We start from the raw sequence: 11,999 nt of genomic DNA on the forward strand, positions 1-11,999 counted from the left end.
GAACTGAGCGACATTGACATGTTTTTTTCCAACACAGATCGTTGCACCAAGTAAGACGAAACATGTTGCGCCCAGTTCAATGAACTGCTTATCAGTGAACTGTCCAAGCGTCGGGTTCCTTAGGACGCGCAGCTCAAAGAATTTAGGAACAATGGGATCAAAGAGAAACTCGGGGAAGAGGTGACTGAGGCCTTGAAAGTGATCGACAAGACCGGTATGAAACGACTGCACTACTACCGGTTCGCGAGGTTCGGGTCGGTCATATCAGTTGAAGTATGGTGCCTGGATCGCGTCTTTGAATGGTGGGTTTACCGCGGCCAAAAAAGTGGTCCCTCGATTTCCGCCTGATGACGTCATAAAAGTGTTCTGCTGTCGCCGGTCGCGACCCTGGTGGCGTCCCAACAGTTATGGTGTATGTAGCAGATGCCTGTTCTGCTGCAGGTCGCTTTCCACTGTGACAGTTCACGGAAGCTAGTGCAGCCGGAAGTTGGGACGCCTAACGGGACGCCGTGAAGACAGCGACACTCGCGTTCGCTCCTGCTTTTCGCCAGCATTTCTACGGCCAACCGCCAGGATCGCGACAGGGAACAGCATGACACTCGCGTCATTTGTTGCCACATCGGGACCACTTTTGATGTATGGGCGGGATAGGACGCTAAACACACCAGTCGAAGACGCGCTCCAGGCACCATAGTTGAAGTCTACATCCGAGGAAGGCGCTGCCCATGACGCTGCCGAGGATGATTCGACGTTTGATCCTCCGCGACAACGAAGTTCGAAAGAAAACAAGAACCATAAACAAATAGGATCAAGGTTTATTTAATATTTTAAACGCTTTTTTATTTTATTAAGGTGAAATTAAAGGATAAAATGAAAACTAAGGCATTAAAATTATTGGAAGCCGCTGTAACCTACTGTGAGCATCTGCTTGCTGCAAGCAACATTGGCCATCGCAACCGCAGGAAACGCTCATGTGAAGTGAAACCTCGCGATCCGTGCCACCACGCCGCTAGCGGCAACGATTTCGGCCACGAAATCCCTTCATGTGAAACCCGCGTAGATTAAGGGTGCTATATCAATGAAGGCCATCTTGCACAAAGTTGAGCACTTATTATGAAGTTCTGGAGTTGAGTATTGTAATGTAGTATACAGATCATGAAAACCTTAAAACGGTTAAGGGATTAACCAATGTTTACTTATGTTGTTATAAAACAGATTGTAAAGGTATCTGTGTGTGCGTACATATATTATATACCATCGAAAATTGTAGTTTATGAAACTGATTTCAGAACTTCCATGCAGTCGCGTTTGAAATATTTAGAAGGCTCTATTACATGTCTGCTGCTATGACACAATGTCATCACAGGTGCCAACTACTGAGAGATGGCAGGAAGTTGCTGAGGGCTTCCAACACAAGTGGAATTTCCCCCACTGTGTTGGTGCTGTGGATGGCAAACACATCGAGATTCAGGCACCACCGAATTATGGTAGCTTATACTACAACTATAAGGTGCAGTTTGCGTCAGTACTTTTTATGAGCTGTATTTCTCACTGCATTTATGATTTGTTGTCATTACAGGGTACGTACTCTATCGTACTAATGGCTGTTGTGGACAGTGACTTGAAGTTCGTTGCTGTAGACGTCGGTGCCTACGGACGACAGAGTGATGGAGGCACCCTAAGTGCCTCTCGGTTCGGTAAATGTCTCGAAAATGGCCTCCTCGGCCTGCCACCACCAAAGCGGCTTCCAAACTCGACAGTAATTGCACCATATGTGTTCTTGGGGGACGAAGCGTTCCACCTACGCCCAGACTTTTTGAGACCATACCCGGGAAAGCACCAGGACGATGACAAACGAATATTCAACTATCGGCTCAGCCGTGCAAGGTGACTTAAAAGCGCAATAACCATGTAGTGAATTGGAGGGGGTGGGCGGGTAGTTTCTAGCAGGGCAGCAAATAGTTTAATTGTTGTTGTTTTTTGTCTGTTTTGTTGCGGGATAATTGTAAAGAATCATTTCCGTGAACCTGTCTCCACTTGTGCAGGAGGTGCGCCGAAAACGCTTTTGGCGTGTTGGCATCAAGGTTTCGGATATTCCGAAGAACCATCAACCTGCTACCAGAACACGCAGACTACGTCGTCATGGCAACTTGCGCACTACACAACTACTTGCGGGAGGACTCCGTCTACATTCCTCCTAGCTACGTTGACAAAGAGGATGCCTATGGCAACATCACGAACGGCAACTGGCGATCGACATTCAAAGACGACGAAACAGTTATGACGGACCTGGAGCCTCCGGTGGGGCACAATTACAGCGGTTCCGCACGTGAAGCGAGAAACCTCTTCTGCTCCTACTTTATGAGCAGGCAAGGGGCCGTACCTTGGCAGCGGACCTCTGCTGGGCTACGTCCTTGAACGGAAGCGCACCTTGTGCTGCGAGCACTTGCAAACTTTTGCATACATTGCATGGTAGACACCATCCAGACGAATAAACAAGCAAAAGGTGTGACTCATTTGTCTTTACTCGCTCTTTACAAGAAGTGCATCAGGGTATCGGCCTTGAGCATACTGAGATAGAATATGTAGAAGTTCCATCTTAAGGTGAGTCTGCATAGACTCGGGTGTCGCCTTTAAGTATGGATCTAGGGAGAGCAGGAAGTGGACAGTAGCATCCATAGGCTTGTGTGCTGCCAGGGCCCCTCTCACAACGTTGAGTTCGTCTTCCACTGCTTCCAAGTCCTGCTTCCGTTTTTGGCTTTTTGCGTGTGTCCTAGTCGCTACGCTTTCTCTTGGGCAGCTTCCCGGCTCGGCTGCTTGGGAAGGACCAGCAGCAGAGGTCTCGGCGTAGCCCGGTGACGCAAAAATCAGATTCAGACTGCTTGAGGCGTCCGGCCCCCTTGGGCTCCCTTGAGGCGTCGGACTGTCTGCTGCCGGTTGACTCATGTGTGCCACCGTTAAATCGGTGGCCTCCATGTTGCTGAAGCTTCTAAAAAGAATGTAAATTATTAAATGGGCGGTGCAACAATTTTTCTACTTCGCGAAATACCACTCAGAACGGGACACTGACGTTACTGACATATATGAAACACGCGTTCGTCTTTCAAACCACGTAATAGAAGTTCCAGAAAAACATTAAAAAAAAAAAAAAACGAGCAGCGTTCACCCCCTCAACTCGCAGCCAGAACAAGCGGCCATGTGATCTGGAGCCGATTATATGCCGCCAATGTCGATCATAGCCACGCGCTGGGGTTGGCAAAGCATAGGACACGCGCTGAGTTCCAGACATTGCTATGGCTCGGCTATTGTCGTCGTCGCAGCGATTGGTCACGGGCCACTACCCGAATGCTTCTCGAGCTAGTAATTATTACAAGCCCAAATCGAGTGCCTACGCAATACTCGGGTCCAATCTATGAACCGCATTCAAATATCGTCATTTGGGGTCTACTGCGATCCCCACGGTACGTCATCAAAATTCGCAAAGGAAAGATTGAATGAAAATGATCGCTTTTGTCCCTGAAATTACACCGCAACAAAAGAGTTTCTTAGCCAGTGGCGTTGCGAGTATCCTTGAGTCCCACTAGTGCCAGTAAGCTCGTGCAAAGTGAAAAACATTCCAATTGAATATCGTTGCACCGCTCCTTTAAGCACTTGTGCTCACACCTATCAATTAATATTGATATTTTCCAACACTTACTTGCGCAAACCTAATGTGTCCCTCAGGAACTGCATTTGGTCCATGTAGGGCCAAACCTTAGATTTTGAGGAAGCTGCAGCCCCACTCTTTTTTGTCCCCTTCTCGTCATTCATTTTTTTTCGGAAAGTGTCCCTCAGGTTCTTCCATCGGGAGTGGACCTCATCCACTGTCACTGAAATGTCAAGTCGTATACAGCGTGATGCATGTTGATTAAAAGGCTGATGATGCTGGACATTTAGATTAACATAGCGCGCATTGCGCATGTTGCCGTCTTCGAGAGCGCTCGTAATACAGTCGACTCAAAAGGGATAAATGACTGTCCTACAGTCGGCGATCCGCATCGAACACAAGCTTTTTGGCTTTGATAACAGTAGAGAGTTTTATCAAACGCTTAACACAATACCGATACGATGCCGGTACAGTCCGGGCGCGCTTAAAAGCATGCTACAAAGTAGTAGCGCAAGCTCCGCTGTACCGGGCTATCGTTTACGATCTGCTAAAACTCTCTAATATCGTACGCGCCACCAGAGCCCTGCGACAGGCAACGAGCGGGGGCGGGAAGCGCAGCATTGAACGCTTCTAAATTTGGGGTCAACTTTCTGTGCCATTTCGAAGAGCGCGCTTCTATAGATTTCGCCGGTGCTCAATGTTCCGAGATTCACGCGCACCCACACAATTGATTTCATAGCGTTGGAATCTTGTCCCCAAGTATAGGAAAGCAGAGAAACATTGAGTTACAACGAGCGAAAGTACGAAGGCAAGCTGGTTATGTCACATTTCTTAGGTAATGTCAAGTGCTTGGTCACAAGCCATGGGCATTGCTGTTCTTGGTCTACTGCGACTGCTGGGAACAACCTGTGCAATTGTTCAGATATCACTATAAGCCACTTTGCAATATTTATTTTAAAAATCAAGACCCCTCACCAGATACGTCCGAATTACTCGGATATTGGGGGGCAGGGGTGGGGGGGCAAACAGAGTTATTTTTTGCCCCGTCCAAGTAAGTATTCCTTACATCAAAATTTAGAAATATCTAGGGGGGCGCGAGGAAGGGGGGGGGGGGGGGGCGATCGCCTCCCTCTGTTCCGATACCATGCACTGCCTTTGACGTTTGCTGAATAATTCACATGGTTAAACAGTGTAAAAACGTTGAAACCCGTAGTAGTTCAGTGGTTTCATACCGGTCTTGTCGATCACTTTCACGGCTTCAGTCACCTCTTCCCAGAGTGTCTCTTTCGTCCCACTGTTCCTAAATGCTTTGAGCTGCGCGTCCCAAAGAAGCCGACGCTTGGACACTTCACTTATCAGGAGTTCATTGAACTGGGCGCGATACATTTTCCTACTTGTTGGGCGATCTGTGTTCGAGAAGACACGAAATGTCGCTCAGTTCTTCTTCTTTTATTTTCCCACTAGCGCTCGCACGAGCCGCTTCCGATTAGCGTCTCTTGCGCTCGCTACAGTCGGTACTCAGGTGAGGAAAGCAAAAAGAGCGCTAGCGTCGGAATTTGTTTTCATTGAGAAAACAAATTCCGAGGAACGGCACAGCCATCCCCCTCCTCCATAATTTCCTGAACAGTTCCGACGCGACTGCTGAGGCAAAGAAGCTCGACCCACCCGAAAAAAACAAACCGCAAACCAGTCGCTGCGTGCTTTCTCTGCTTGTCCTCTGCTTCAAGAACGTGAAACAGTGGCTCTTTCTTTCGTGTGCATGAAAGCTTTAGAGTGCTTGTTTTGAGGGTGCGCTGTTTCCTTGTCAGTCGTGAAGGTGAAACCGCCGCCGTCCTATCTGCCAGCTTTCCCGCAATGCTTCTCCTCCTGTCACGTGGTTTCCCGCCGCGCTGTGAGTGGCCAGAAGCTGCCGCTCTGCCGCGGCGAAAAATTTCCAACCTGGTGGAACCGCGCCGCTCAACCGCTGCGGCTGGCCAGAGCGCCGCGACGGCAGAAATCGCGCCGCTCTAGGGCCAAAATCGCTGCATGTGAAACCCGCTTTAGGGCCAAAATCGCTGCATGTGAAACTCGCTTTACGAGCACCTACCTCGGTGCTGCAACTCCAATCTCGAAATAGAACGATCTTACCAGCCAGTTTAACTACGCCACCGCTGCCACAATCCATCAAGGGAATTTTAGTCTTTCTGCAAGTGAGAGCTAGGTTCGACATTGTACATGTACCTTTTTTTAGTACACAAAAGTGACGTCATCACGTCTGAATGGTTGGAAACAAAAGTGACGTAATTTCCCTAGAAAAATGTGGGCGGAGTCGGCAAAACTGGGCGGAGTCGGCTACCAGACGTGACAACAAAATGACGTTTCATTTTGTACCGAGTACGTTTCAAAAGGTACTTGCTCGGAACTAGGTGTCATTGGCAGCATGTGTTCGGCGGCGAGGCGTCGCCGTCTCGTCAATTCGTCTTTTTCTTTAATAGAGCTTTTTTTTTCGCCAGAAAGGCTGTATCGGGAACACCGCGATGCATTCGAGCTCCACGAGGAGATCTTTTGGAAGCAATACCGCTTGCCCAAGATCGTGGTGCGGTGGTTGTGCGACGAACTTCGCGAGGAACCGGAGGTGGGAAAGTGCGTACCTCGTGGACGGTCATAACTGTGGAGCTTCAAGTGTTGTGTGCACTGCGCTTCTACGGCACGGGAAGCTTCCAAGGCATGGTGGCGAGCGACGAACACGTAGCGCGGGACCAAAAGACAGTCAGCGTTGCGGTCCGCGCCGTGTCCGTCGCTATCGTGCGTCGTCTTGGGGTCCAGCGTGGCTGGATCCACTTCCCCGAGACGCCGAGCGAGAGGTTCGACGCGGAGAAGGGCTTCAGGCTGTTCGGCAGGATACCCGGCGTCATCAGTTGCGTGGACGGGACCATGGTCTCCATCGTCGGCCCGTCCAAGAACGACCCCACCGTCACGAAGGCGGCGTACTGGTGCCGCAAGTACTTCTACGCCCTCAACGTGATGGTGGTAAGTACACTCATGTTACGTTGTCAAAACGCGCCCCAAATCTCTAGAAAAAAAAAACGTATTGCCGATACGGTTTAAGTATGCCGTTTTATGACTGCGGGCTGTGGGGTCTCACGACTGCGCGAGCGTGTGCTCTACGTAGCATGTGAGCCGTGAGACTCTTCTCCCAAAAATAATACTTGTCTGTTAAAGCTTCCGTAAAAAAAAAACACATTATTTTTGTTTCAAGGTAGTTAGTTGTACCTTGCATCCAGGAAGGTGTGTTGACATGCATGTGTCAGACAAAATAACTTAAAAGGTTCTGAAATTGCGACTGCTTTGTGAACCATAAGTACAATCTACTACTTGTGGATTCAGGTAATTACATGTCAATATCTCTTTCACTTTCAGGTGTGTGACGCCGACTGCCGGATAATGTGCATCGACCCACGGTATCCCGGGTCGGTGCACGACTCCTTCGTGTGGCAATTTTCCTGGCTCCGAAACCAACTCGAGCAAGGGCAGGTGCCACGCGACGGCCGGTTCCTGCTTGGTGAGCATACTAAATTCATTCCTTACGCACACGGTGGCTCCCACTGCTTGAAAGCCACAGTACTACACATACTGTGCTTGTTGTGAGGCACACAGACACAGTTGCTGGAACTCCTTGAAGTGAGACAACACCCAAAGTTTGGCCATTAATCTCTGTTTATGTCCACATAACTCTCACACTCTGCAGGCTACGAAAGCCACACTACACCAATCTCACGATAGTGATGGACTATGCAAGGCATGCGACCGCAGTGCGAGTCGCTGTCCGGTTCGGCCCACTCACTGTTACTGTCTGCCTGTACCCTCTTGCTGATTGGTTTTTGCGTGAAGTTGGAGCTCTTTCACTGATACCTGGGGGCTCGCCTGGTCGCTTTGACGGTCGTCAGTTTGTACGGAATGGCATCAATTCCTCCTTGGCCACTTGGGGCTCGCCAAATCTGTCCTCGGGTCGTCTCTGTCCCACACACTGGATTCTTTTCCCTGACCCTTCCTCTTCGGTCTGCTTATATAGCTCCTCCTATTAGACCCTCCGTGTCCCAGCAGGACCTGACTCCTTTCCAATCTAACCACCCCCTCTCTTTTCCCCATCTCCAACTCCACCGAGGATTAGGAAAGAGGTTCGTCGAACTGGCGCCTTATCTCCTTGCTTGCCAAAAACAAGGCCAGCGTGTTCTGCTCTGCCCGTGCCTAAGGTCACGGCCACACTCCCAAAAGCAACAGAGCTTTTATCTGTCGGATGCAAGGGCCTAATAATGCACTTGCATACAACACAGTACCCCTAAGGAATCGTGCACACATCCCATACAACCCACCAGGAAAACACATAGTTACATGAAATAACAGGGAGTTTGCAGGCAAGCTGGTGCTAATTAATCATAATGTAAACTGATACTGTAGTGCAGAAATATTAACACACTTTTAAGTCCCACTTAAGTTACATTATAATTGACATAGTTGCACACAGCTGTTTTCTTGCCTTTTATTTTAAAAAGTAAAGAATGTAATATGTTCCATCCTCTACATGTGCAGGTGACAGCGGCTACCCCTTGGAGCCTTGGCTCATCACCCCTGTCCCCGGGAACCACGCGACCTCCACCGCTTGCGGCCGGTTTAATAAGGCGCATTCCTCGATCAGGTCTGTTGTGGAGCGCTGCATCGGGCTCTTGAAAAACAGATTCCGGTGTCTGCAAAGGCACCGGGCTCTGTATTACCACTCTTCAACAGCCACCGCCATTATTTCGGCATGTGCAGTGCTCCACAACATCTGCATTGCATCGAGCGAGCCAGAACCGGAGTCAGACTCCGACCCTGAAGAGTCAGAGTTGGAGTCTGAGCCGAGCTCGGACGGTTCTGAGCCGAGCTCGGAGAGGTCAGCGTCGGCTCCCGAGAGGCTGGCTCCTGCCGGCCCTCCGGTCGGCCTTCCGGTCGGCCTCTCGGACAGGGGGAAGTCTCTGAGGCAGCGCCTTGTCGCCCGGTTCGGAACCCGCCGCAGACGTGCCCGTGCGGAGCGCCACACGCAAGGGGTCCGCCGCCACGACGGTAGTCCCGACCACCAGGGACACCGTCGGGAAGCACCTCAGCGCTTTCGCTGCGGTGGTGCCCAGCACGGACGCCGCCAGCGACAGGGAACCTCTCGCCACCACGACTGAGGTCCTGACCACCAAGGACCCCGTCACATCCTTGCCCTCAGTGAAGTCCTACGCGTGGAAGCCGTGAAGTGCACACTTCGCTTCCTGCTCCACAGTCATGGCCGTCCACAAGCTACATACTCTCTTCAGCTCCTACACCTTGTGAAGTTCGCCGCACAGCCAGCGTGCTGCCTCCGGATACGTGTCGAGTGCATCGCGGTGAAATCGATACAGCCTTTTTTTTATTGTTATGAGCAGAAGGCACGAGACGCAGTCGACAGTGACAGAAAAGGTTCGGAGGTTTAGTTGCCAGACCAACAAATCATCTGGATTGCCCCTGCAAAGAACTCAGAAGTAATTTAGACTACCTCTAGAAAGAAATGCTTGCTTTTGCAGAGATTGCTTTCTTAGTTGCTGATTGAACCAGGGATATTGTTGTCATGAACATTGTTTCATTTTACAAATGCTTCAAAGCGTCTTGCCTTCTGCTCCATTTTATTATCTCTTTTATGGTACTTCATCAAAGTTAGGTGATTGTGTTATCTCAAGACAGTGCACATGTAGTTTGTTTTGAAAATTGCTTTACTTCTTAAAAAAAAACCTGTGACTTCATGAATAAAAGTGTGATAACATGGAATGTAATATTTCATTCTTGAAAGTGAAACTGAGCATCGACTGGAACCATGTAAGCAACTGGGCAATCTTAAGTATATATCACAGATATCTTGTTGAACACTCTGGTCTTATTTGAGCACAATAGTTAAATTTCGAAAGGAAAAAAAAATATATTCTCTGACTAGCATACCACCATATAAACACTGGACCACTTTGAAAGAATTATCACAGATGTTGCGCCAAACATTCTTATTTGAGCACAGCAATAGCAAGTTCTCGAAATATAAAAAAATTGTTTCTGACTAAAGCAGCCGTCACTCGCGCGCTCCCCGTTGGTTCCGCCGACCCCTCAGCTGCCCCCGGCACACCCGGCTCCTCGTGGTTCGATATTTTGGTTTGAAGAAGGCGTGTAGCGCACATCCCGCATAATATTGGGACAACTTTCTCTCCAATTAATTCTTAAATGTATTGCAAAAGGATACAAAAAAGCGGTTTGTTTTAACAACGCCCAAAAGGTTTTGATTGTTTTTCAATACTTTTACCTGTACTAGAACAGATGCGACGGCCAGCGACGCACAGGATTGGTTGCGGTTCCTTCGCTAAACGCAGGAACTGCTCCCCGCGTCGTAGTAAATCCTACCCCGTATCCCGCGCGTAGGGACGCCTCAGGGAATGCGTAGCTACTTCCGCTCGTCGGTGGTTGGCTCCGGACGTCGCTCAAACGGGTGACAGGCGTCAAGTTTGCGATGACGTAGCGGCGTCAAAGTGGGCAGAGCCGCCACGTGAGTGTTGCTGGGATACGCTCCTCCTTTCCATTACGTCACTTCCATGTACCTTTTCTCAAATGTCCAACCTAGCGATCCAGGATAGCTAGGTTCGACATTGTACATGTACCTTTTTTTAGTACACGGAAGTGACGTCATCACGTCTGATTGGTTGGAAACAAAAGTGACGTAATTTCCCTAGAAAAATGTGGGCGGAGTCGGCAAAACTGGGCGGAGTCGGCTACCGGACGTGAAAACAAAATGACGTTTCGTTTTGTACCGAGTACGTTTCAAAAGGTACTTGCTCGGAACTAGGTGTCATTGGCAGCATGTTTTCGGCGGCGAGGTGTCGCCGTCTCGTCACTTCGACTTTTTCTTTAATAGAGCTTTTTTTTTTCGCCAGAAAGGCTGTATCGGGAACACCGCGATGCATTCGAGCTCCCGGAGGAGATCTTTCGGAAGCAATACCGCCTGCCCAAGATCGTGGTGCGGTGGTTGTGCGACGAACTTCGCGAGGAACCGGAGGTGTGGAGAGTGCGTACCACGTCATGACTGTGGAGCTTCAAGTGTTGTGTGCACTGCGCTTCTACGGCACGGGGAGCTACCAAGGCATAGTGGCGAGCGACGAACACGTAGCGCGGGACCAAAAGACAGTCAGCGTTGCGGTCCGCGCCGTGTCCGTCGCTATCGTGTGTCGTCTCGGGGTCCAGCGTGGCTGGATCCACTTCCCCGAGACGCCGAGCGAGAGGTTCGACGCGGAGAAGGGCTTCAGGCTGCTCGGCAGGATACCTGGCGTCATCGGTTGCGTGGACGGGACCATGGTCTCCATCGTCGGCCCGTCCAAGAAAGACCCCACCGTCACGAAGGCGGCGTGCTGGTGCCGCAAGTACTTCTACGCCCTACACGTGATGGTGGTAAGTACACTCATGTTACGTTGTCAAAACGCGCCCCAAATCTGTAGAAAAAAAAAACTTATTGCCGATACGGTTTAAGTATGCCGTTTTATGACTGCGGGCTGTGGGGTCTCACGACAGCGCGAGCGTGTGCTCTACGTAGCATGTGAGCCGTGAGACTCTTCTCCCAAAAATAATACTTGTCTGTTAAAACGTGCAAGCTTCCGTAAAAAAAAAAAAAAAACATTATTTTTGTTTCAAGGTAGTTAGTTGTACCTTGCATCCAGGAAGGTGTGTTGACATGATGTGTCAGACAAAATAACTTAAAAGGTTCTGAAATTGCGACTGCTTTGTGAACCATAAGTACAATCTACTACTTGTGGATTCAGGTAATTACATGTCAATATCTCTCTCACTTTCAGGTGTGTGACGTCGACTGCCGGATAATGTGCATCGACCCACGGTATCCCGGGTCGGTGCACGACTCCTTCGTGTGGCAATTTTCCTGGCTCCGAAACCAACTCGAGCAAGGGCAGCTGCCACGCGACGGCCGGTTCCTGCTTGGTGAGCATACTAAATTCATTCCTTACGCACACGATGGCTCCCACTGCTTGAAAGCCACTGTACCACACATACTGTGCTTGTTGTGAGGCACACAGACACAGTTGCTGGAACTCCTTGAAGTGAGACAACACCCAAAGTTTGGCCATTAATCTCTGTTTATGTCCACATAACTCTCACACTCTGCAGGCTACGAAAGCCACACTACACCAATCTCATGACAGTGATAGACTATGCAAGGCATGCGACCGCAGTGCTGGTCGCTGTCCGGTTCGGCCCACTCACCGTTACTGTCTGCCTGTACCCTCTTGCTGGTTGGTTTTTGCATGAAGTTGGAGCTCTTTCACTGATA

At 49.7% G+C, this 11,999-nt stretch overlaps 1 protein-coding gene across 2 annotated transcripts; it reads left to right on the forward strand.

The window, feature by feature from the left end:
- The first annotated feature begins 1,443 nt into the window (after positions 1-1,443).
- On the forward strand, positions 1,444-2,512 carry LOC115329952. Of its 2 annotated transcripts, XM_040501006.1 has the most exons (3): positions 1,444-1,510; positions 1,580-1,887; positions 2,046-2,512. In XM_040501006.1, exons 2-3 carry the CDS (start codon positions 1,601-1,603, stop codon positions 2,416-2,418), a joined length of 660 nt encoding a protein of 219 aa, XP_040356940.1. In that variant the 5' UTR covers positions 1,444-1,510; positions 1,580-1,600; the 3' UTR covers positions 2,419-2,512. The 2 variants fall into 2 exon arrangements, with proteins under 2 accessions (XP_040356940.1, XP_040356939.1); XM_040501005.1 differs by lacking the exon at positions 1,444-1,510 and having other exon boundaries at positions 1,512-1,887.
- The last annotated feature ends 9,487 nt before the right edge of the window (positions 2,513-11,999 follow it).

Source organism: Ixodes scapularis, unplaced genomic scaffold (genome assembly GCF_016920785.2).
Source record: "Ixodes scapularis isolate PalLabHiFi unplaced genomic scaffold, ASM1692078v2 PGA_scaffold8__174_contigs__length_109621045, whole genome shotgun sequence".
Classification (NCBI taxonomy): domain Eukaryota; kingdom Metazoa; phylum Arthropoda; class Arachnida; order Ixodida; family Ixodidae; genus Ixodes; species Ixodes scapularis.